This window comes from Toxorhynchites rutilus, chromosome 2, assembly GCF_029784135.1.
Source record: "Toxorhynchites rutilus septentrionalis strain SRP chromosome 2, ASM2978413v1, whole genome shotgun sequence".
In the NCBI taxonomy this organism is placed as follows: Eukaryota; Metazoa; Arthropoda; class Insecta; order Diptera; family Culicidae; genus Toxorhynchites; species Toxorhynchites rutilus.
The window spans coordinates 269,974,989-270,000,863 of record NC_073745.1 but is presented as its reverse complement, the minus strand read 5'-3'; the positions used below and the strand labels follow the sequence as shown (position 1 = coordinate 270,000,863).

The 25,875-nt window shown below is 40.4% G+C and overlaps 2 protein-coding genes across 2 annotated transcripts in view; both read right to left on the bottom strand.

The window, feature by feature from the left end:
• Positions 1 to 25,875, bottom strand: part of LOC129770295 (high affinity cAMP-specific and IBMX-insensitive 3',5'-cyclic phosphodiesterase 8) — a 495,796-nt gene that overhangs the window by 459,841 nt on the left and 10,080 nt on the right. The gene's annotated exons all lie outside the window — the stretch shown is intronic.
• LOC129766884 (uncharacterized) lies at positions 14,018 to 19,825 on the bottom strand. The gene has a single exon (XM_055767485.1). It carries the CDS (start codon positions 19,823 to 19,825, stop codon positions 14,018 to 14,020), a length of 5,808 nt encoding a protein of 1,935 aa, XP_055623460.1.

The window sequence follows — 25,875 nt, the reverse complement described above, 5'->3', positions numbered from 1 at the left end:
AAAGATTACTTGGTTTTCATATTCATATCAATTAAAAATATGGAGCACATTGACACTATGATCTTCTGAGTTTTAAAATGAGTTCGAGGACCTATCACGTCTGATGCTAAGACGTTATATAAACTCAAAGCCAGCATAGCACGCAGGCTCTATGAATTTTGGGTATTTATTTTATTTTGTTATGGACATTGTAGACCAATTGGTCTGAACTTCAGAATGTTTTGGAGGACCTAGAACATATAATGTTTATATAAACTCAAAGACATTGTAGCACGTTGCTGCTTGGTAAGGCACCCCACGCACTGCGCGCTAACCGTATTGATTTTTGGATTTGTGAGCAGAAGAAAAATAACACTGAGAGTGCGTAAGAAAAGAAAAGATACACTTTGGATCGATCGAACGAAAAATGCCAAAACACAAAATTGGCCAAGGAATAGGAAGGGTGAGGGAGAATGTTTATGCATAATGAATATATTTTACAAAAACTTGGTAAAATGAAGCAACCATATAAAAAACTAGATAAAACTGGACAATATTTTAAAAACTGGAAGATTTCAGGGTTTAACTGTTTAACTGGATCGAGGAAAAAAGACTGGAAGAATCCAGTTTAAACTGGAACATTGGCAACGCTGTTTGTGACTGTATATTGAATATTGATTGCATATTGATTGTCCACTACTCGTTTGTGGAGCAAGATTAGACTGAAATCAGAACAGAAACTAAAGGTTTGCCGCAGCAAAGGCAGTATTTATTGCGCACAGTGCTTAGCTACAATTGTTTGATTAATACGTGCAAACTGTAACTCGCCGCTACGTTAAGTGCAAGATTTTTTTAAATTTCATGCGAATCATGCAACAGTTTTAATACATATTTCGAAACCACGTTCACATTTAGTTTTTCCATTGGCGTCAAAATCGCGTCCATTCGCTCCTGTATACAAGAGCACTCAATCATCGGATGATGATCTCCATTTCTCCACTTCATATAAGATGTTTCACAGCTCATTAGAACCGGAGAAGGGCGCCTCCGCAGCGCATGAAACAAAACTCTTTCACTGTGCTCAGCGTCGGATAATCCCTATGCTCACTCACTCACATGAGACCGCGTCTGTGTATGTGGGTGCGATTAAAAATGTAACACTCTCAGCCACGGGAGACCCTCAATTTACGCCTCGACTCGTAGCTAATTCCAATACTCTACAGAAGGACCAAAAAGCAATACGCCGTTACTTCGCTGAAGTTCCTCTAAAGAGCTAGCTGCAAGCATCATAATCGAATGGAAACTCCACGCGCCCGACGACATGCCCCACAGATTGAATGTCACCACCACCCTCGCCCACTGCGCTGCGGGTGGCAAAGATTGAATACTTCGTAGTTCCTCCCTACCGTCAAACCCAGATCCCGATGGAGCAGGGGGATGATAAGATGAAGGTGTCATATTGTCACGTCATTTGCAAGTTTCATGAGCCTTTCCGCTATCAGCGTGCCGACGTCAGGAAGTGCCACAGCCAGCGCTGGTAATGAGAAGAGCTGTTACTAAGTGCTTTCTCGCTCAATTTTCTCAACGGCGTGTCGAGTGCGAAACATTCAAATTCGCGATTCGCGCATCGGAATGGGATCGAGGACTCTGACTAGACAGTGTCGAACGAGTACCAAGAGAAGCATGATAATCAATAACAAAAAAAACACGATGTCCCTTTCTGATTAAAGTCCATCGGAAGGGCTAATAATAATAGCATCCATGGATAGATAAGTGATTGATGACATTCCCTCTGACGGAATTACCAGAAAGAGGGGTACTGCTATTTTATCAATTTGGGCTTCCGCGAACAATTGAACGATGATGGATGGGGATGGAATATTGACGTTCATTGACCGACTGGGCGACAGGACTCAGCGTTCTTTCGAGGGTTTCTCGGTAATTGGTACATGTTATGTGAGCCAGTAAATCGGACGCCCTGTTGATGAATGGGTCATTTCACAACGAACGAGGAATAGATGATCAAACAGTAATAATATTACATGTAATGTTTATTCATCCGTCAGTATTATGGTTGTCACCTCAAAAGTAATAACTCTCAGAAAAAAATGTATTGAACTGGTCCACGAAATGGTTCACGGTAAATACCAATTCAATAATCAGATTCACGACAGGCATCTAGAAAGATCGTTCATGAGCATATGGAGAAGCTTGGTTTCTGTGACACGCTTTATGAACGTAACGGAGACACGTCATTTAAAAAAAATTGTGACAACATTGTTGTCCATTTTTGTATTATGAACATTAGTTCCGTGAACTCAGCATAGAGTGTAAAAGCTGAAAAGTGCAATAGAAAAATCATTCAAATATATAAATTCGTTGGTTCTATCCCAAAAGTGCTGCTTATTCGTTTACCAAATATGGGTGTCATGGAAAAAATCCGTTGAAAGAGCATACGTGTCGTGATTCATTCATGTATTTTACTAGCTGACCCAGCAAACTTTGTCCCGCCCAAAAATTATTTTTCGTCATCACAACCACGTTTTCTTACTAAGCGCACGTTCATGGGTCCAATCGCAGAACTGGTAATTGATTGATCTTCTAATCTACCCTTTAAAATTAATTTTACTATAAAATTTCAGCACTTCTACCAAAACTCGACATTATAATATCAGATTATTTTCAGACACAATTCGCGTGCCAGATTTCTCATCCACTTGCAAATAACATGTTCTCCGTTACATGGAATAAATGTTTGATACCGAAAATGTGATAGAATGAAGAAAGCCCTAAATCGGACAATTCCTTTCTCGAGTTTTGCTCTAATCAACACATTCGGCGATCCATTTTTATTTATATAGATAGAAGACGATATAGGAGCGCGTTTTATCACATTAAAATCAATTTCCACTTTCGAACGAAGATCAATTTCGTTACCGCAAACATCAAATGGACTAACAACGATTGTCAATATTTAATTGTGGAACACATGCGAATTGAATTTTTCGAATTTTCCCATTTTCCATCAGAGTTTTCCGAAAAACTTAAATTGTCATGTTTTGTTGGAATATGTTTGGTTGAAATATGTGCATTATTTTTATGGGACTCCCTCTCCTTTCCAGAAGAGGAAGAGGTGTCTTACTATCATAGAAACATTTCTTGTACCCAAAAACCCTCATATCCCAAATGAGTCTCCATTTGCTTGATTAGTTCTCGCGTTATGCAGAAGTTTGTGTTTCATTTGTATGGCAGCCCCCATGCCCTTAGAGAAGGGCTAGGTGTGTCGTACTATCATAGAAACGTTTACCTATCCCCAAAACTTCTATATGCTAAGTTTGATTCCATTTGTTTGAATAGTTCTCGAGTTGTTCAGCAGCTACAACCCCCCGCCCCCTCTTTAGAGAGGGGAAAGGAGTGTCAAACCACCATAAAAACATTTATTGCTCCCTAAAACCTCCATATGCCAAATTTGGTTCCGTTTGCTCAATTAGTTCTTGAATTATGCAGAAATGTGTGCTTCATTTGTATGGGAGTAAAAAGTGCCCCCAAACCGAATCACCAGCTATATGAAAAATATTGTATAGGGTACTAAATGAAACATTTTGGCAGTAGTACCATATATTTGAGTCCTTATATGGTACACCATAGGATCTATAGTGAAAAATGAACCTTTTCGTTTTTTTCACGCCATTCTCAACAGCTTTGAGACAAAAATATGAGAAAAATACTGAGAGTACATCTTACTAAGGTGTGTCGATCAATATTTCCAAACAATTTCTTCATAAAAAAAAATCAAATATTAAAAAAAATATTAAATATTTTTGTATTTTAATTTTAAATCAAATTTTAATTTTTTTTTTATTCTGAGATTCAGTACTACTCTAGTTTGCATTCAAATTTCTTCATACGTCTATTTTAGGTATATGTGATTTTTTTCATAATTTTTAGAGTCTTTTTTGCGGTACAAAAAAATGTATATATTTTCAAGCAATTCGAAATTTTTAAAAAACATATTACTTCGAGATCCGCTTTTGCTCTAATTGTTATTTAAATGTATTCGTATGTGCTGTTTTTTCCACATGTAGCGTAATTTCGTCTTGAAGTTTTAAGAGGATTGCGCGAAAAAAATTTTTTTTTTGGCCTTTGGGCATTTTTAATTTATTTTGAATTTAGGGACCCTGTACTGCTCTGACATTTATTTAAATTTTGTTTTTTATATGTCTAAATTTTGTGGGTATGTTTAGAGCATTGCGCTGTGCAAAGATTTTTTTTTCTCATATCTTAAAATATATGAGATTATCTTCACATTGGATTTAGATGGATAACCAAATTCATAGGAGTCAGCAATACGATAGAGCTCCGTGAGAAAAAAAAGTCCTTGTGGAAAGATCATTCGGATTCATGAGAAAAACACTTAAAAACATCCAAATTATTATTATTTTTTATTTTAATTAATTATTTTTTAATTTTACAATTGAAAACCACGAATACAATAAAATAATCGATTTCAAGAAAATAAAAATAATAATGCAGACGATGAAGAAAATTATGTGTGTGTTCGCAATGCTCTTAAACATTCAGGAAAAAATTGCACCACATGTAGAAAAAAAGACACATACGAACGCATTTAAATAAAAATTAAAACAGAAGCGGGTCTCAAAGTTATATTTTTTTCAAAATTTCGAAATGCTAGAAAATATATCAAATTTTTTTGTACCGCATATTTAATTATTTTTATTATTATATTTTTTGATAAAAACATTGTTTGAAGATATTTATCGATACATCTTAGTAAGATGAACTTTCAGTATTTTTTTCCATACTTTGGTCTCAAAGCTATTGAGAATGGCGAGAAAAAAACGAAAATGTGCATTTTTCACCATGGTGTACCATATAAGGACTCAAATATATGATACTACTGCCAAAATGTTTCATTTAGTACCCTATACAATATTTTCCATACAGCTGGTGATTTGGTTTGGGGGCACTTTTTACTCCCTTACCCAGCCAGACCCTTTAGAAATATAAAAAAAAATATTTTTTTGTACCGCACAACACTGAAAAAAATCTGAAATAAATCACACATATCTAAAAAAGCGGTAGAAACACATTTAAAAATGAATTAGAGCAGTACTGAATATCCAAATCCCAAAAAAAAAGTTTCAAAATTATATACAATATTTGTCATATGGCTGATGATTTGGTTTGAAGGCACTTTTTACTCCCTTAGGCCCTTTCGTTTCAGTTGCTTGATCAATTCTCGAGTAATCTAAAAAATTGTGTTTCATTTGTACGGCGGCAGAACCCCCTTTAAGGAGGGGGAGGGGTCTCGAACTATCATAAGATCCTTCTCCGACCCCAGAAACCCCTACATACCAATTTTCATGTCGAAAATTGTCAGACAGACAGAAATTAATTTTTATATAAGGTACACCGGGGCAAGTTGAAGTTCGGGGTAAGTTAAAACTCTTTTTCTCCCGACTCATGTCCATTCACTGTTCGTTATACGCGCTACTCTTTCGTATTAATCTTGCTGACAACAATATTTGTGTTTGTGGCCAAGGTTACCACGACATCGAACACGTTGTTTGATCGTGCGAGGTGTATCTTGTCACCGGATCGAATTTAGGAAACTCCCTTCGAGCTAGAGGAAGGCAGCTCAATGTGCCGGTGAGAGATGGGTTGGCTCGGTTAGACATTGATTACATGTCCCAAATCTATGTTTTCCTTAAAGCTATCGATGTTCGTCTGTGATTATCCTTATATCCCTATACCCTCGTTTTCTTCCTTTGCGAACAATTGGTACCCTTGCTATAAACAGTAGAATAAGTTGAAATGTAAATACACAATAGATATATGAATAGATTTAAGAATTAAGTGTGTGTGTGTGTGTGTGTGTGTGTGATTATCATCATTGTAACAATTTCCTCATTTCCCATCCTTTTCCTGAAAAAAATATGTCACCCTTCTAAACTCGAGTAGACCGCGAGTAATCGGTTTTCTACCTCACTAACATTAGATTTAATAAAATGTTTATGTTTAGTTATAAAAATATAATTAAGAATTCGGCTCCTTTAAACTTAAGTAACTGAGCCTGTAAAAATAAACGAATCTATATAAATAAAAATGATTTGGTATCCGTTCCTCACGATTTAACACAAGAACGGAGCAACGGGTTTGAACAGTCAGTATCAGGATTGAAGTGTCTCGGTCTGCGTCAGGTTTATATGCTAAGAAAATTATCGAACCCATTCGGAATGTTGAAAAAATTGGCAAGTCATTTTTTGGCAAGTTTTGTACATCAATATAAATAAAAATGATTTGGTTTCCGTTCCTCACGATTTAACTCAAAAACGGAGTAACGGATTTGAACAGTCAGTATTAGGATTGATCTGTCTCAGTCTGTGTCAGGTGTATATGTCAAAAAAGAAATTATATACTGCGAATATAGATCGCGAACAGAGAAATAATTTCCGGGAACGTGAGTGTTCGAAATTATATTAATCAGAAATGCAGTTGTAGCCGGGACGAAGTTGGCCGGGTCAGCTAGTTTAATAAATAAAATAAAACAAACAATATCTTTAACCCACCTTATGACAACCATTACCAGAATATCGGAATGCTTCAACGCAATCCGCCCATTTGTTTAATTTTCCTTGTTTCGTGGAATCAAAACAAACATTATTGCGCGCAGACTCAATCGGTCCGAAAACACTGACTGACTGGCGATATTCTTGAAACGATGTTAGGTAATCAAATGTAATTAATCAAGTGTAGTGATTTTGAAAACTAAACTGAAAAATCTTTTTCCGTATAGCTCTGAGCATTTAAACTCACCCCATGTTTTTTTCCATACCAAAAGGTAAGTTGAAACCAGTGAAAATCAACTATTTTTTCAACATTGCTACAGACGTCGGACGTTATTTGTTGGTGATTGCTGTATGAATAAATGATGATAAATTAGAAAAATAAGAATCATTCATATTTCGTCCCTCAGTGTGTTCTACGTAATTTGTTAATACACAGCCATGATACAAGTAAAATTCGCTAGGAGTCATTCAAATATTACGTAACGTAATTTTATTGCTATTTTAGACTCCCTCTTCTCTACAGAACATATAACAAATGGTCATTTGCATATAAATGTTTAGATTTAGTTGGATTCATTTCTAAACAAGTTTGGCGTCGTGCACAAATTACGTAACGGTAAAAATTCGGATTTCGGACCCCCCTCCTTACGTAATATTTGAATATTTGAATGGGTCCATAAACCTCACTAGTGGCCATTTCGAGAGGCTCTAAATAGTATGCTTGATGTTATTTTTTCGTATATTGATTACTTGTATGTGATGTCCATTTTGTGTGTATTAGTCTCCTCCCCCACATCTCACGTGTACAAGAACCCTTTTTACCAAATGATTATATGTAATTCTTTCAATTCAGTGTTCCGTTATATATATATAGTTCGAGAAGCAAAACCGCACATTAAACTCATGATGGTTCTGCGTTTCAACTTGCCCCGCTTTACGGACAAGTTATGAAAACAAAACATAAAAACAAAAATTTATATTTTCATCTGTTATACCTTGTATATGCGGCCAACTGATTTCAATTTAGTGATTTAGTAATTTTATAAGATAACTTTCAAATTGAACTTCGTAAAAATCGTTTCAACTTGCCCCGGTGTACCTTATATGGATTGTTTGATGCTTCATCATATGGTATAACATTGACCTGTACAGCCTCTGTAAGCAGTTCGTCCGTGAAATCCACTTGTCAGTTTCAAAATGATGATTCGATGTAATCGAATTTCCTAAAACAGGCAATACCCTTCACTGGGTATCGTTGTCATTGCCAACACTGCTCTTTGCAAGTCTAAAATACCTGGAAGGTACGAAGTATGAAATCTAAAACCATCACCCTACTATCTAGACTTTGTGCTTCTGATTTTTTACTTCTTACCTCACCTTGTTTCAGTTCATGCAGTCAGTCAGCTATCTCAGGAGAAAAGTTCACTTCTCGTGAAATTGCCGAAAAATGAAATTAGATCGAATCGAGACATGCATGTCGAAATATGAGTTTCAAGAAACATTTGACCTGGTCTCGAAAAAAAGACCTCCAGAAATCAGACTCCCTGCTTGGGTTGGATTCCTTGAAAAATCATCGGAAAAAAGAAATGAAGTCTGCAACACCGTTAGCGTTTATTATGCAAGCATCCATAATCGATTGCCGTTGAATTGAATGAATACTAAAGCTATCACGTCCGGTGTCCTGTATGCCGTCGATTCGAACCATTCTCCAGAAACGGATACAATTTCCAACCTTAGAAAATCTAAAAAAAAATCTCTGGGTGCGAGTTCTGGAAAATATGAAAGGTACGGGGCATCGATTCGTACCTGAGCTCAGTTGAGGTTGAGACTATTTTGACGCTCGACTACGGGGTCTATTTCAAAGTTTCGGATGGGAAAAGAGAATAATTTTGAACGTTAATATCTTTTCAATTATTAGATGGATTCCGAATACACAAATTAAGAGAAAATATCTCCACCTATGTATTTGTCCGAGACATATATAGTGGAGAAAGTAGAACAAGTGAACAATGTAACGAATGAAAGAGGTCGATTTTACTCGTATAAGCATTCTAATGCATCAAGCAGTATTCCTGCATTCCATTCAATTCGAGAGTAAGCTTACATGGCATGGCTTCTGGGAATGTTGTTGATATGCCCATTCTCGCACCGCTCAGAGAATCCCGTTGCATCGGATTGCTATGCATATATAAGAGAAGGATAGAAAATACAAAATTTTCAACTTGAAGATGCTGAACCATAAATTGATCACTTAAAATGTTGTATAATATGATTAGGTGTACCGGTCTTTTTTAGTATATGTCAAAAAGTTGAAGCGTAGACAAATAGTTTTTTGACACTTCGAATATGTCGAATTTCGTACCAACGAGAGTGTTTTTGGTGGAAGTTTATGGTGACCATGCTCCAACTGAGCGAACGCGTCAGACGTGGTTTACACGGTTCAAAAGTGGTAATTTTGACTTGGAAGACGAAGAACGTTCCGGACCGTCAAAAATGTTTGAAGATGAAGAATTGGAGGCTTTACTCGATCAACATCCGCCCCAAACGCAACAAGAACTTGCAGGATTGATGCCACGAGACGTCGAATGCCGTTTTTTCACGTGCGAACAACTGCTCCAACGGCATAAAAGAAAGGGTTTTTTTTTGCATCGAACCCTTACTGGCGATGAAAAGTGGTTCCATTACAAAAATCCTAAACGTCGGGCAACGTATGGATACCCCGGTCATGCATCAACATCAACGGCCGCGCGGAATCTTCACGGACAGAAGGTTATGCTGCCTATTTGTTGGGTGTGCTGGATGTGGTGTACTATGAGCTGCTAAAACCGAATGAAACCATTACGGGGGACCTCTGCCGACGACAATTGGTGCGTTTGAGCCGTGCACTGAAGGAATAACGGCCACAATACGAGCAAAGACACGATAAAGTTATTTTGCAGCACGACAACGCTAGGCCGCATGTCGCGAAGCCGGTCAAAACATACTTAGAAACGCTGAAATGGGAGGTCCTATCCCACCCACCGTATTCTCTAGACATTGCTCCGTCCATCCGTCCGACTTTTTCGATTGATGCAACATGGCCTGGTTGACCAGCACTTCTCCAATTTTGATGAAGTCAAAAATTGGATCGATTCGTGGTTAGCCAACAAACCGGTCAATTATTTCCGCAAAGGGATCCGTCAATTGCCAGAAAGAAGGGAAAAAGTTGTGAATAGCGATGGGCAATACTTTGAACATAAAAACCATTTTTGCGGAATAAAGCATTATTTTTTTGAGAAAAAAATGAAGAATCTTACCGGTACACCTATACACATAGGTACACATAGGACCTTCTCAAAAGTAACGCTAAATTTCTTTGGAAAAACATACATAATTTAGGATACACCGTTATAAAAAATCAATCGTAATTCCAATTGGTCATATGATGATGAAAAATACAGTTTTTTTGTAGCTGGCACCTCATGTGCAATGACTAAAACAAATTAGCCTAAATGGACCATGGAGACGCATGATAATTTTGGGGCAAAACATAGGATAATGGGATATTCTAGTGTAGGAGAATGGTTTTTGGACATTTGTCGAGTTCAGAAGAAAAAACACACATCATACTTTCAACCCTTTGTGGTCGTTTGTCTGCTCTCAGCCACCATAGCAAGGAATCATACTAATTACTTTATTCAACGATATAATAGTTAACATTTTTTCTAAAAAAAAAAAATAACGTCTAGTGAACCTTTTCACACATGTATAAGGAGTTTCTATGAATCGTGGATAGATAAGAGGATCTCTTCCCGGGGAAAATAATTCCGACCACAAAGGGTTAGTAACCATTATTTTGCTTTTTATTTATTGATTTTATATGAATAAAAAAATATGCAAACAAAAAATATATTCAAAATTTAAAAAAATATATATACAAGCGTTTGAAGTGAGGAGGGCCAAAAAACAGACCGAGGGCCTACTGTATTTAACCCCTTCTTGTTGTCTGATTCAAAAAAAAAACTCACCAATTCTTAATCAGTAAAGACGTCGCTTTAGTATGAACATCAGACAAGCCAAACAAAAAAGTTTTAACCAAAATGGCGACAGTTCGAAAATAAAAATCAGTTCATAGCACGTTTTTTATGGAGATTCAATTTTTCAAAAATGGTAAAATCGGGAAAAAAATTCCTTTTCAATGGAGAGATGTAAAAAAAATTAGTTTGAATTTCACTAAACTAAACCATTAAAAATGTAGCAGGATTTGACGTAGGACTTTGAAACCAATTGCTTTCTAATTGAAATTTTGTAACTATTCATAAATCCGTAAATTTAATGCATTCAATACTCCAAATGATGGCCTTAGTAAATCCATTTGTTATCTATGCTTTCTTATGACCATGAGTGTTTTCTCATGAAGTGTGAAGTGTAATGAACTGATCCCAACGGGTGCTGCTTGTGGATAATTGGATTAGATAGGAAGGTTTCTTTCTACTGGAGAAAAAATAGGTACTTCTGCTCTATAAGTCGCAAATTTTATGTAAAAATATGTTTCTCACCCAACAATGCTGTATGTAATAATTTGATTCGAACCATTTTTCATATTTTCTGTTGGGACCTAGGTTTCATCGAAGATCATGTTTGATAATAGTTCATTCAGAGAACAAAAGTCCTGTCCAGTGTTTTTCAATTTTTACAAACATTCCGGTAATGGTTATCACGATAACACGTACACGCAATAGGCCAAACAATGTATTGAAGAGAACGTTTTTTGACGTAGGACTACGTCTAACCCGAAGATATAGGGGGTGAAATGGAAATCTAGGCACTGAACAAGTAGGAAAAAATGCAAGATTTGGAATGCTTATAACTCGAGCATTTCTCAATAGATCGCAAAGGTTTTTGCATCAATTGATAGGAAATATATCTACGCATCTATCATAACGAATAACATTTCATTTTTCTTGAGATAAATAATTGAATAATTGTGAAATATCAAGCATTGTCAAAATGCACTATGTGCCCATTTTTGATTGGTCCATTTTGTGCTCCTCAAATCGTACCGACCAAAACGGGCAACCAGGCAGCAGCGAAATAGAATGAAGCACGATTGGAAAGGAAAAAGAAAAAATGAACGAAACATTGGTCGCAGTCTCACACATGCGTAATTCTCGAGCCAGCCAGTCAGCTTAAAAATCCCCGCTCCGCTGCCGTAACGATCACATTCTCTGTGTGGACACCGACTGGACAACATCGTTGCTGGACGAGCTGGACGGCGAGGGATCGAGTGCCTTTCTCAAGGCAAGAGAGCGGAGGTGGTAGCGCTGGAGTAGAGTAGTAGAGTAGAGTAGAGTTTTCAAAGGGCCTTTCTCAAGGCTAGAGACGAATGAACTGCAAAAGTTTAAAGTCTCTATAATACAAGACCTTCCTTCCTTCCGTAACGATCATTCTCATTCAAACCGTACACCACATCGGTTCGCATCACAACACATCAACAAACCAACCCAAGCAGCCATGTCTGGACATGGAAAAGGAGGAAAAGTGAAGGGAAAGGCAAAATCCCGCTCGAACCGTGTTGATCTGGAGTTCCTCGCAAGGGTAGCTAGGCCGAGCGCGTTAGTACCAGTGCACCAGTCCACCTAGCCGGCGTTATATAGTTTCGGCCGCCGAAGTGATCGAGTTAGCTGGCAAAGCTGCTCGCGACGATAAGAAACCCCGCATTCGGAACAGAACACATTCGGTTCGGTGGACATCAAGACAACAGGCAGTTGCAGCGAGTGGCGAGTGGCAAACGCAATCGCAAAACGGCATCAGGTAGCAGAAGAAAAAAGTTTGTTCTTTATACAAACTGCTTTGGTGGCAAATCCAGAACAAGGCGGCATGAGGGCGTTCGAAATGGTTTTTCTCAAAACCACGAGTACTAAGTTTTCTAAATCGGAACCATTCCATAAAACAAGGCGCTTTTCAGGGCCATTAAACCTTCAAAAAAGAGTTTAGGAAACACAGTTCAATGCTTTCTAAAACATTATCCAAAATAATAATAAAACACAAATTGATTTTTTCATCATTTGTTTGCCAGGATCTGATGAGTATGTGAATATGGCAGTTGTTCTGAGCTTTTTGATTTTCACCAATTCTTAAATTGCTTCTAGATTGAAAGTACAGTAATTTACACTTATCTCGACATTTAGCTAATTGGACGGACCTGCAATGCGACATATTTAGTTGGACATTTTTGTAAACATAGAGTTCGGGGTCCAAATTATGACCCCACATTGAAAGTCGACACTGTACCACTGTCATCGCAAATGTTCAATTACAGGTTAAAATTACCTCCAATCCGACATTGAGTGGTGGTAATGCGACGTGCCATTGAATGTAATTTACTGTAAAATATGTCACAAGCTGGATGGGAAGAAATTTTCCAACTGTGAAAGCTGTGGCGAGTGGCAAATGCAATCGCTAAACAGAAAGGTTTAGCCGAACTAGATGGGGATATCGAGTGATAACAAAACAATAAACTCTTTAGATTGAAGATAATTTTGTGATCCTGATCCGTGACCCTTTTCAGCCTGCATGTGAATCCAACGAGCGAACAAATCGTAATGAATGTATTTTTGTTTGTTTGTTTCTTTGTTTTTAAGAGGCTTTAAACTTTGCTCGTAATGAATGTATTTTTTTGCCATCGCTCCCTTTTAACGCTCATTCGTTCGTCTCGTTGGACTCACCCCTCTGGCTGAGTCTGCCGATTTGTCTCTATCCTGTGAGTGTGTACCGCTTGAGTATAAAACACGCGGACCCCAAAAAAAATATCTTATTTTCTTTCAAACCGTAAACCCGTGTGGTTGTACGGCATCGGCATCGTGGACGTAACAAAGGAGGACAAGTTAAGGGAAAGGCAAAGTCTCACTCGAACCGTGCAGGTCTCCAGTTCCTCGTTGGTCGCATTGTTCGGATAACTAAATTTTTCACAGCAACACTTTTGGAGTGGCTCAAAACTGAAATTATATTTATTAATTAATATTTTGTTTACACCCTGCATTTGCACCACTTACTAAAAATAGTCTCCTTTCCCTTACGACGTTTAACCTTCCTGAACTCTTCCTAATGCTTACTTTTCCTATTATTGAATTCACTAATTAATTTTCTAATTTATTTTCTTTTCTTTCCAGATACTCACAATCAATCCAGTGTGCTACGTAAGGCGCGGAGGTAAACTTGGCCCACCGATATATCCACCTTATCACTCCTAACACTGTTTCGATCGAAATATATTTAATAAATTTCCCGTTTGCAGAATCTTACAAAACCCTTTTTTTTTGTTTATTATTATTTCTTTTCTTCTTCTTCTCCTATTATTCCCCTGACAGTTCACTTCCACTTTTGAGTCGTCTTGACAGATATCAGCAACTGTCATTCTATCAGCCACACGAAAATCGGTACTCGCCGATTACTCCGACTGGCTACAGTCAATACCCGGTGATGTGAACAGTCCCCTGCCCGTAACATCCGGTAGAGCCTCCAGCCCTTCCGGATTTACCATCCTGTATCTCCATCACCGCCAGATTCGCCACACCTCGTCGATACACTTTGCCATCAGCCGTCCTTACATCCGCTTGCCGGATCCTTCCATCTGCTCCCTTGACGACTTCTTGTACGCGTCCTCGTCTCCACTGCTTCCGGTTCTTTCCTTCCACAATGAACACCAGATCTCCGACCTCCAGAGGCTTCCTATCCTCGAACCATTTCGGGCGATGATTGAGAGTGGGCAAGTACTCCTGCGACCACCGTTCCCAAAACTTGCTGGCCAGGCACCGCGACCGTTGATACATGTTGCGCAGGGTTTCATAGTATTGATCTGGGTTGTCCAAAACTGCATCTTCCTTGGTCACCGTTCCTCTTATGAAGTGATTCGGTGATATAGCTTCTTCATCAGCGGACTCCTGTGGAATGTAAGTTAATGGTCGGGTATTAATCATATCCTCAGCTTCTGCCAAAGCCGTGATGAGAATCTCATCGGTCAGCTTCCGCCCGTCGTCCAGGACCCGCAGTGCCTCTTTGATCGACCGTACCATTCGCTCCCAGACACCGCCCATGTGTGGTGTACTGGGAGGGTTGAAATGCCACGCTGTGGTGGACGAAGTGACTCTTTCCGCACACTCTTTATGTATCTTCTCAATTTCCTTCTTCATTACGGTGTTCGCTCCGTGGAAACACGTGGCGTTGTCGGAAAAGATGTGGTCGGGAATGCCTCGCTTGCTCGAGAACCGTTTGATGGCCATCAGGCAGGACTCCGTGCTCAGACTGTAAACCACGTCCAAATGCACGGCCCTCACAGCCATACATGTGAAGACCACCACCCATCTTTTCTCCGTTCTGCGACCTATGATTACCTCAACTGGTCCTAGATAGTCGACTCCTACCGCACTGAAAGGCCGTAGGTGAAGAGTGGTACGATGGACGGGTAACGGTCCCATCATGGGAGCAGCCGGAACACATCGATTTACCTTGCACCACACGCAAGTCTCGGTTGCTCGTCGAATTGCTGTACGTGCGTTCTGGATCCAAAACTTCTGACGAAGTTCGTTGAACACGGTCTCCCTGTAAGCATGCCCGAACTTCTCGTGGTAATGCAGGATCAGTTTTTGGGTTATCTCGTGTCTCCCCGATAGGATGATCGGGAATTTCTTGTCGAACGGGATCGTTTCATTGGTCTCCATTCTTCCTCGTACTCGCAGCACACCTTCCGCGTCCAGAATTGGAGAACGTTTGTACAAAACGCTGGACCTCTCGATTCTCTTCGGTGGTTGTCCCGTTTCTAGCTCGAGATTCGCTGTGAGGATGCTCATCTCCTCCGGAAAACTGGCGAATTGCGACTGTTTCCAGAGAATGGTTTCCGCATGCCGAAGTTCTTCTTGTTGAAGGGGTTGCTGAATTGCTGGTTGTTTTGCTCTGATTAGCGGACGATGATGCTTCGTAGCCTGCGAAGTCACGATTGGCTCGCCGGCTATTTTACGGCGACAGTTAAAGATGAATCGTACCACCGTTGCGGTCACCCGTACCAATTTCGTCCAACCTGAAACAGCGCTCACATCGACCACTTCATGGAACATCATTAGACCTCTCACGTCCTCGCTGGTATCTTCGCTTGGTTCAATTACCGGCCACTGATTGCGCGGTTGATACAGCATCGTTGGACCATTCACCCAATCCGACTCGTTCTGCAATGGAGGTCCTCGACCCCACTTGGTGAGAACATCCGCGACGTTCTGCTTGGTCGGTACCCATCGCCAGTCTCTCATGTTGGTTAGTTCCAGAATCTCACCAACTCTAAATGCAACGAACTGCTTATATTTATATTGATCTGACTGTAGCCACGACAGTACAGTTCGGGAGTCGATCCACAGAGTGGTGCAATCAATACACAACGTAGTCGTTTCCAAAAAGGTTCGGCTCAATCGAGCGCCGAGGACGGCAGCCATCAGTTCCAATCTGGGAATCGACTGACGCTTTAGCGGCGCTACTTTTGCGCGAGACATGACCAGATTACAGTTCACTTCTCCATTGACGACCGACCTTAGGTATGCCACGCAGCCATAAGCGTGCTCGCTCGCATCCGTAAAGATGTGCAGCTCGAGGGACTCTACCGACGAAGATTCAGCATCACCCAGATAACATCGTGGAATTCGTAATTCCTCGACTTTTGGAAGCAATCCAATCCACTGCTGCCACTGGTTCCAACCGCGTTCATCGATTTGGTGATCCCATTCGCAGCCACTTCGCCAGAGATGTTGGACGAGCATTTTGCCATGAATCGTAAATGGGGACAGTAGCCACAATGGATCGAAAAACCCCATAACACAGCTTAGAACGTTTCGCTTTGTAGGCCGCTTTTCACCGCACAAATAGGCTTGCATTTCCGGCCGGGGAGTCGCAGAAAAGGCAAAGGCGTCATTTTCTTGCTCCCAGATTACCCCAAGAACCCGTTCGTTGGACTTCTGCTTATCTTGGTTGAAAACAACTGCTCCCCCAGGTTTGGCGTCCCCTAACGCTGTCAGAACTTCCAGCGAATTCGACACCCAGTTTCGAATGTCAAACCCGGCTCGCTTATGGATAAACCTCACCTGTTTCGCTCGTTCTACCGCTTCCTCAATCGTGTCGACACTGTCGAAGTAGTCATCGACATAGTGCCTTTTGATGATGGCCATCGCTGCTTCCGGGAATTGACCGGCATGCTCCTCCGCATTCCGGTTCTTGACGTACTGTGCTGATGCAGGCGAGCACGTCGACCCAAACGTGGCGACGTCCATCACGTACACTTTCGGCTTTTCTGCGCTGTTGTTTCGGAACAGGAACCGTTGGGCGGATTTGTCCTTGGCGATCATCTTCATTTGATGGTACATCTCGCGGATGTCTCCACCGAAAGCAATCCGTCGCTCCCGGAAGTTGAGAAGCACTGACACCAGCGGCACTAGTAGGTCCGGCCCCTTCAGCAGCATGGAGTTGAGGGAGATTCCTTGGACCATCGCCGCAGCGTCCCAGATGAGTCGAACTTTGTCAGGCTTCTTCGGATTCAGCACCACATTCAGCGGGAGATACCACACCTTTTTGGGATCCGCAATACGCAGCTCTTCTTCGGTGGCTTCATGGGCATATTCTTTGGTTTGATATTCTTCGATCTGCTTTCGAACGTTTTGATACAATTCCGGCGACCTTTCCAGCTTTCTCTCCAACTGCTTGAGCTGCTTCAACGCCATAGGGTAGCTGTCCGGGAAGCTCACGTCGTCCTGGATCCAGAGGAGCCCCGTCTCGAAATGGTCCCCTACGCGTTTCGTAGTCTGCTCTAGGATCGACCGAGCCCTCTTATCCTCAGCCGATTCCTGGTGCACTCGTACCACGGATTCTTCGAGTGCGTAATGGTTCTTGAGGAGATCGTGAAGACCTTCGTTGGATACCTGTTGGTGGTAGCCTAGATAGTTGCCCTGCGATTCAGGAGATGCTCGTCGCGGCCCGTACACCGTCCAGCCGAGTTGACACCGTACTGCAATTGGCTCGCTCGTAGTGCCTATCTTCGCTTCCAGAGGAGCAAAGGCGTGAATGTTGCTTAGCCCAATTAGAATTCCAGGTCGACCATCATACGAACTGATCGGCAATCCCCGCATGTGATCGTACTGCGCCGACAGTTCATCAGCCTTGAGCGTCTGGTGCGGTAGTCTTAGCTTGTCGACTGTATACACCGATCTCAGCAAAGTCTTCTCTGGATTCTCTTTATCTACAGCGGAAGTCCACAGATTCATTCGCCTGGAGTTCTTCTCGACTCGGTAAACGTCCGCAGTCCAGTTGAGAACTAGCTTTTCTTTCACTCCGTTTAGCCCCAGACGATCAGCCAACTCGGTCTCTATCAGCGTGATGGAAGCTCCTTCGTCTAGGAATGCAAGCACAGCCAGCGATTTTTCTCCGCAGTGAATCATAACTGGAATCATCCGGAACATCATTGTACCGCTGGGCTTGATGTGCGCGTGCATGCCAACTGCCGTTGTGGCCGGATGGATCAGCGGATTGTGCAATTCTCTGCAATCATCTACGTCGCACCGAATCTTGAAACGGCATTGCCCACTGTGCTCGTTCAGGCAAACCGTGCAAAGTTTCCATTTGGTGACTATCTTCATTCTGTCTGCAAAGGATAAGTTTTTGAAGTCCTGACAGAATCTTAGCCGATGGTCGTCTCGTTGGCACGCTCTACACGGCTTCTGCTTCTTCCGATCGTTTCGTCCATTAGATCCGCTAGCCTCACTGTGGCTGTACAGAGCTGCTTTCTCCTTCTGCTTAAGTTTTCCGCTCGTCCCAGCTGTTGCTTTAGTGTCTGGCTTGTATTCGTAGTTGACGTTCACCTCACATGCGTCGAACACGATCTTCGAGATGAAATCCGTGAACGTTCGCAGAGTCGTTTCCTTCTTCTTCCGTTTGTAGTGCAACCACTGTCGCTTTTCTCCGTCCGGAAGTTTATTTACCAAATCCTGTATCAGGATTGGATTCACGAGGTGAAGAGTGAGCTCGGCAGCTTCTAAATGCTCGCAGAGCTGTTCCACCGCATTTCCGAAAGGTATGAAACTGGCCAACCGGTCGGCTCTCGGGGCATCCAGCTTCCGAACCCTCTCGAGATGGCTTTGCAGCAGCTGCTCGGGTCGACCGTAAAGTTGTCGAAGCTTCGTGATGACCCTAGGAACCGATTTGGGAAGGAGAAGTTGCCCACGAACTGACTCTAGCGCCGCACCTTTTAGGCTTTCTTGCAGACGCACCAAGTTCTCTACGTCTGAATAGCCGCACGCTTCATTAGAAGCTTGGTAGGCTCCAAAGAACAGAGGCCACTCTTCTGGTTTTCCCGTAAAAATGGGAAGTTTCCGCGTAAGCCCATTCCTGGCACTTAATTGGGCTTTACTTGGCCCGACACGCTGGTGCCCCTGCCCGTTTTGGAAGCTAATGTGGCTTTTCTGGTCGTCGTCATCAACTCCGTCGTCGCTGGTATCGGCACCATCATCGGAGCTCTCGTCTTCTTCTTCTTCTTCGCTGTCGTTGTTCTTCCCGAGGCGATCGAGATTCTCCTTCGTCAGCTGAACCGGTTTTTGTTCTTTCGGAGACTGCTTAGAAGTACTCGGTTGGACGTCCTGGGATTCGGAATTCTTCTTATTCTTAGTCGGCTTTTCCTTGACGTCTACCATCGCCATCTGCTTTTCCAGTTTGGACATCTTCTCGCGTTGCTCGGCTTCCATCACCTTCATTTGCTCGAAGTGCTGCTGTTTTTCCCGCAGTTCCGTTTCAAACAGAGTCCGTTTTTCATCCATTTCCTTTTCGCGCAACTCTCTGGCAGCTTTTAGCTGCTGTTCGCGTAGGTTCCGCTCTAGACGCATTTGCTTTTCCTTCAGAGCATTACTGATTTCAAACTCTTTCTGTTTGATTAACCACTCGGCTTCCATTTCCTCCTCCTTACGTTTTCTTTCCGCTTCCATAGCTTTCAGCTTCTCGGCAACGGTTGGAGGGACGGACGTAGGATTCTTCTTATCACGGTTCTTCTTCAGCTTCTCCTGGTGAACCGTTTGACATGAATCATCCGGACAGAACCACTTCTTGTCCTTTTTCGGCACCGTAGTTAGGCCCACACAGCGTAGGTGAAACCAACTATCGCAGTTGTCACAGGCAATCATAACTTCATTCTCCTGCGAGACCTGCTTACATCGCTCGCAGGGGGTGGTAGTCAGATCCAGGGATTTGCTGCTCATCGTGGTTGAGGCCTCCGAAATCTCGTTATTTTTATTTTGAGAATGTTCGGATAACTAAATTTTTCACAGCAACACTTTTGGAGTGGCTCAAAACTGAAATTATATTTATTAATTAATATTTTGTTTACACCCTGCATTTGCACCACTTACTAAAAATAGTCTCCTTTCCCTTACGACGTTTAACCTTCCTGAACTCTTCCTAATGCTTACTTTTCCTATTATTGAATTCACTAATTAATTTTTTTAATTTATTTTCTTTTCTTTCCAGATACTCACAATCAATCCAGTGTGGTACGTAAGGCGCGGAGGTAAACTTGGCCCACCGATATATCCACCTTATCACTCCTAACACTGTTTCGATCGAAATATATTTAATAAATTTCCCGTTTGCAGAATCTTACAAAACCCTTTTTTTTTGTTTATTATTATTTCTTTTCTTCTTCTTCTCCTATTATTCCCCTGACAGTTCACTTCCACTTTTGAGTCGTCTTGACAGATATCAGCAACTGTCATTCTATCAGCCACACGAAAATCGGTACTCGCCGATTACTCCGACTGGCTACAGTCAATACCCGGTGATGTGAACACGCATGGTTGCACCAGTATACCTAACAGCGATTATAGAGTTTCGGCCGTCGGAGTGCTCGAGTTGGCTTGCAAAGCTGCTCACGACAATCAGAAAACCCGCATCAAGAACAGAGCAGCTTCGGTTCGGCGCTCATCAAGGCAACAATTAGTTTCAGTGAGTGGCAAAGTGTTTCTCCGGCACGTCGCATTAAATGTAATTTACTGAACAACATGTCACAAGCTGGATGGGAAGAAATTTTCTAACTGTGAAAGCTGTGGCGAGTGGCAAACGCAATAGCTAAACAGGAAGGTTTAACCGAACAAGATGGGAATATCGAGTGATAACAAAAACACAACACCAAAGGTTCTTTTCAGAACCATCAACATATTCATAAAGAGTAAACAGTAAACAAATCCATTTTTCAGGTAGATAGGTAGGTATTCACGTAGGAGAAGAAAATAAAACAATATATTAAAAATATATATTTAACAAAAGCTGTCCCCTTTGTATAGTCCTACGTCACTCCGGTTATGTCCCCGACATTACCCACCCGTCTTTTTTCATTTCACTTCCCCCACTAGAATATTATCTGAATTGTATCAGCTTCCTCTGAATATTTCTGATAAACGAAATTACATCAATACTACACATGAATTGAAAAAAAAGAATAGTTACAGCGTGTTCGCCTACTTGAGAGAGAAGAAACATCCGTGTTCACCAATAAGGAAAAATAGTTGCAAATGTGAGAGGCGATCTACGCTCACTTCGATTTTCGCGAGAAACGCAATGCCGCTTTTTATTTTCCGACGAGTTTTGATTAGGTTCTGATTTGATAGATTAGGGAAAAGAGACTGACTTTATCCCATTTGCTTATTTATTTAGGCACATTAGCGTTTTAGCTGTAACAGAGCCGGAATTTAATCGTGTACATGTTACATGTTTTATGGTTTCTATAAATTTTAAGTAGTCGTAGCCATTTAGGCGCAAGAGTATTCACTTTTCTTTATGGTAAATTACACAATAGTAGCAATTTAGGCGTATGGGTTTTCTTACTGTTCTTCCATTGTTCATCAGACCGGACAGCGGAGACAGTTGATATGATCATTGTGGTGTTATTTATAGCACAACAGTCCGGTGTTTCTTGCAGAGCAGAGCAGATGTATGGATGTATCGATTTTACTTTGACCGTGGATCGATCTCCATCGCTGATGATTGTTGAATGGAAGAACACCCAAAGAAAGACTAAGTAAGTTTGGTCAAGTATGTTTTGATTATTCATTCCTTGTTTCATTTTCCATATTTTCAGCACTAAATGAAGACGAAAAATCATGTTGGTAGAACTTCAGTGAGAGAGACATTTCGCCACATCTCGCTCTATGAAATAGAATTTTAGGGGAAAATGGAGGAAAGAAAATTTCAACATTGCTCAAATCACTGAGAACTAGATTGATTGACTGAATACTCTCGCAGCTGAACGAGAATTTCGATCTCTGCTTTAAACGGGTGGTCATATGACCGAAATCGATTTTCATTCTTAAAATGTAAGAGTTGAACTACAACCAGAATAAATTTGAACTTGAAAAAATTGTAATGGGTTGTATCTAGGACACGACCGCAGTTTTCGACGTAGAACTACGGAATCATATTATTCAATCCACTTGTTTATTACTTCGGATATTATTTTAGAATTATTATTTTTTTGTAATATCTTTTAAGCTATTTAATTTGTTATTACTCCAGTAGACTCGAAAGAGTTGAGTAGAGTCGAAAGGTATCAGCACTTCTCATTTATTTGGTTCAACTCGCATCAGACTATCTCCTTCCCACTCAGATATCGATAACATACTATGAACCCTTTTGCTCACATATTCCGCTCGTGATGTTATCGAATCCCATAACATGCAACAATAAGCTTACCCTGTTGGAATTTGAAAGCATACTTTCATGAAACATACATTTATATAAATAAATGTAGTGTGTAATCTATATTCCAAAATTATCGTTGTGTTATGCTAGCTCACTCGCATCTGTGTTTTCATTCTATTCTATTTTTGGTTTCCGCCTCTGGCCCTGAGTAGGGCCCTTATGGAAAGAAACTCTATTTCATAGTCCTCCTTCACCCGACAATAAAACAATCCTCTCCCGCTAGACGCTCTGTGTCAACCGTGTTGCTTCGATGACCGCCAAACGAGAAGTGGTGTGGCTTCAAATCGCGGATGACTGATTTATACCAAATAGGTTGAAAACGAGCAGAAACGAATGTATCGGTTGCTCGTTATTGACAGCTCTGTTCGGAAATGCACACAAATTGGCAGAACAAAGGTATGGGAAAATGAAAATGCTTCCTGTTTTCATTAAATTAAACTGTGTAGGCATTAGTGGATTGTACTGTATAGTATATCAAACGAATCTTGAAGAATTTCTGATTCCATTAGTGTGCAAAGTATCAGAATTTGTTCGTTGTGAAAATAGTTATCAACGTTAACTTTATTTCACAAAAACGTGACCTGTTTTCTGATTTAGCACCCTTCCTGAAAGACGTAGTTCTACGTCAAAACGTATGTTTTATTAAACACCCTTAACCCTTAATGTCCTTAAAAAATATCCATCATATACCATAGAAATATAAGAGAGCAAAATAAGAGAAACTTTGCGAATAAGCACGCGTTTGCTTGTTTTTTTTTTACGTAGGACTACGTCTTACATTAAGGGTGCCAAATCAGAAAACAGGTCACGTTTTTATGAAATAAAGTTAATGTTAATAACGTTTTTTGCTGCGAACGGATTTTAACTATTTGCATACCAATCGAATCGAGATTTTTCTAAGATTTGTCTGATATGCTATACATTACAATCCCATAGTCTGTATATTGATTAAATTGATGAAAATTGGAAGCATTCTCATTTACCCATACATTTGTTCTGTCCATTCGTGTGCTTTCCCGAACAGAGCTGTCAATAACGAGCAACTTATGCAGCCGCTAGAATAGAAACGGAGACGAATGAATCGTTGGATTTAAAGTCTCCATAAACAAAGGAAAAGAAGAAGAAGAAGAATAGAAACAGTCGGAGACGAATGAATCGTTGGACTTAAAGTCTCCATAAACAAAGGAAAGGAAGAAGATGAGAATAGAAACTACGAAGGGGGATAGCGAAAATAGAATATGCACGGAAGATGCCTCTCGTTAAATACTCAGTGCAATACGTGCATTGATATAAAGAAACAAATTGCGACATATGACTAATTAGTGTATTGTTCTCGCAAAGGCAAGAAAGAATCGTTGCTTCTCAAAATGATTTTACAAAACCACGCAAGCCATTAAACCCTTTCAGGGTTCCCGGAACTTTCTACTCAAGAGTTATTTATGAACGTTCGACGTATTCACAAATGATATCCGAAATGATAACCCAACAAATTAAAAAAAAAAGATTGCGTAGTCCTGCATCCTAAGCGATCGTGTCTCTGATACAACCCTCCTCTGATACAACCCTCCGATGTCTCTGATACAACCCTCCGATTGGTGATTCGAAGGCTCGCAGTGCCGGTGTGTATGTTGTGAGAGAATAATCGTCAATTAATTAAAATTTCTCCGAAAATGTTACTGCTTTCGAGAACTAAGCATACGACTGCATTTTACACATAAATAATCGAAATAAGCCATCTGTTAAAAAACAAAACGTAGAATGATTTAATGAGAATTTTGGCTCAAATTATCATGCAACCGTGAGTATTTTGAACATTGTTTTGCTTCTTCCATATACATTCCATATTGAATGCAAATAATTACGACACGATATTTTGCTTGCCAATACAGATATACTTCGTCTACTGCTCCACCTCAATATGTACCTCATTGATAGTATCCATAAAAAATCCGCCTGTAGCGGCACAGTTACAAAACATATGTTCCTTGTTATAAAAATAAGTTATAAATCGAAATAAAGCAGATCTAGTCGTGTTACTCACAGCACAAACATCGTTTCGTTCATATCCCAGAGCTTTGAGCTCTTGAACTCATAACTCGTCGAAATACAATTCGAAACTATTCTAATGTTCAAGAACCACAATGCAATGTGTGTTTTGCAATGAATAATAAAGGTAATCATCGCCCTTGGTTGACTTACGACCTTTGGAAATTTGAAGATAATCCACATATCAAAAAAGGCACAAGCTGAAAAAACGAGGTATTGACAAGAAGATTTCTGACAAATGTTACACTACACGAACTAAACGCTAATGGAGAAACATTAGGTCCTACCTTAGGACGCTCCAAACAAAACGAGTTCATAATGACGATAATATTTCGCAAATTTCAAATGAAGTTCTATTGACTTGAAATGAGTCCAGAAACTAAAAAAGTCGTAGTTGTGATAAAATTCACTACAAAAATTACAAAATTGCAAAGAGAGTTTTCGTAGCCTAATTGGTTGCGGGTCCGCAATTACTCAACAACCTTAATAAGAAAGACTTCAGCATATTCGCTGGTCTTGTAATAGGACACTGTCCGAGAAAATACCATCTTGAATAAACATAGGTTTAACACAATTTATTGATATTTGTTGCTTTTGTAACGCCGAAAACCTCGGAATATTTGCTCTGTAACTGCGGAGTTCTAACAAAACGCAGACTTCAATACCTTGATAAAGCTATTCTGGAGCCCAAGGAAGTTTGGTCTGTGTCGTCGATCAGGACTATAAATTTCATCAAACAGACTATCCTTGATTGGCATCTATCTTGCTATAGTTTTCAATCTACTCCTTCATCAATAAGCGGTAGATAAACTTGAATTGTAGTATTAAAAAGGGGTATACGCAGTGGTTCACACCCAACAGGGGGAAAAAAGCGGTCATGAGCTCATAACTCAGAGCCCTCAATTGACCATCTTCGTGTATTATTCTAGCTTGTTACTTATAGAATTTTTTAACATTCACGCTGCTGACACAGCCTTTTGCAACCCTAGATTAGATGCCAGAAACGTAGAGTTAAAAATTGAAAAAAAAATATGACTATTTTATGTGAATAATTCCTGGCTAATAGATTTTCACTCAATTTATCGAAAACCGAATACATGCCCTCTCACCTACCATTAGCATTATCCCCACAATGAAGGAAGTTTCAATTGAGAGAGCAGAGCACTTAAAATATCTTGGAGTGTTATTGGACCTATCGTGGATATATCACATAAAGACTACCATGGCAGTAGATGTGCGATTCTGCGTAGAATTTTATTCATAACATATATGATTCGATGCTCTACAGATCTCCAATAATTGATAAACTACAATCCGATGTACGAGAATTCAGATGCAAAAAATATCCAACAGTAACAAAAAACAGTCAAACAATGTATCAATCTTCACCAAGGCACCCATAAGTAGAATCATCCATCATTTTTATTTCATCCTGTCACTTTTAATCCGGAATGATTTCACACTTATTTTATATGCATCCCAAAATTGTTTTCATCGACCTACAATCGTT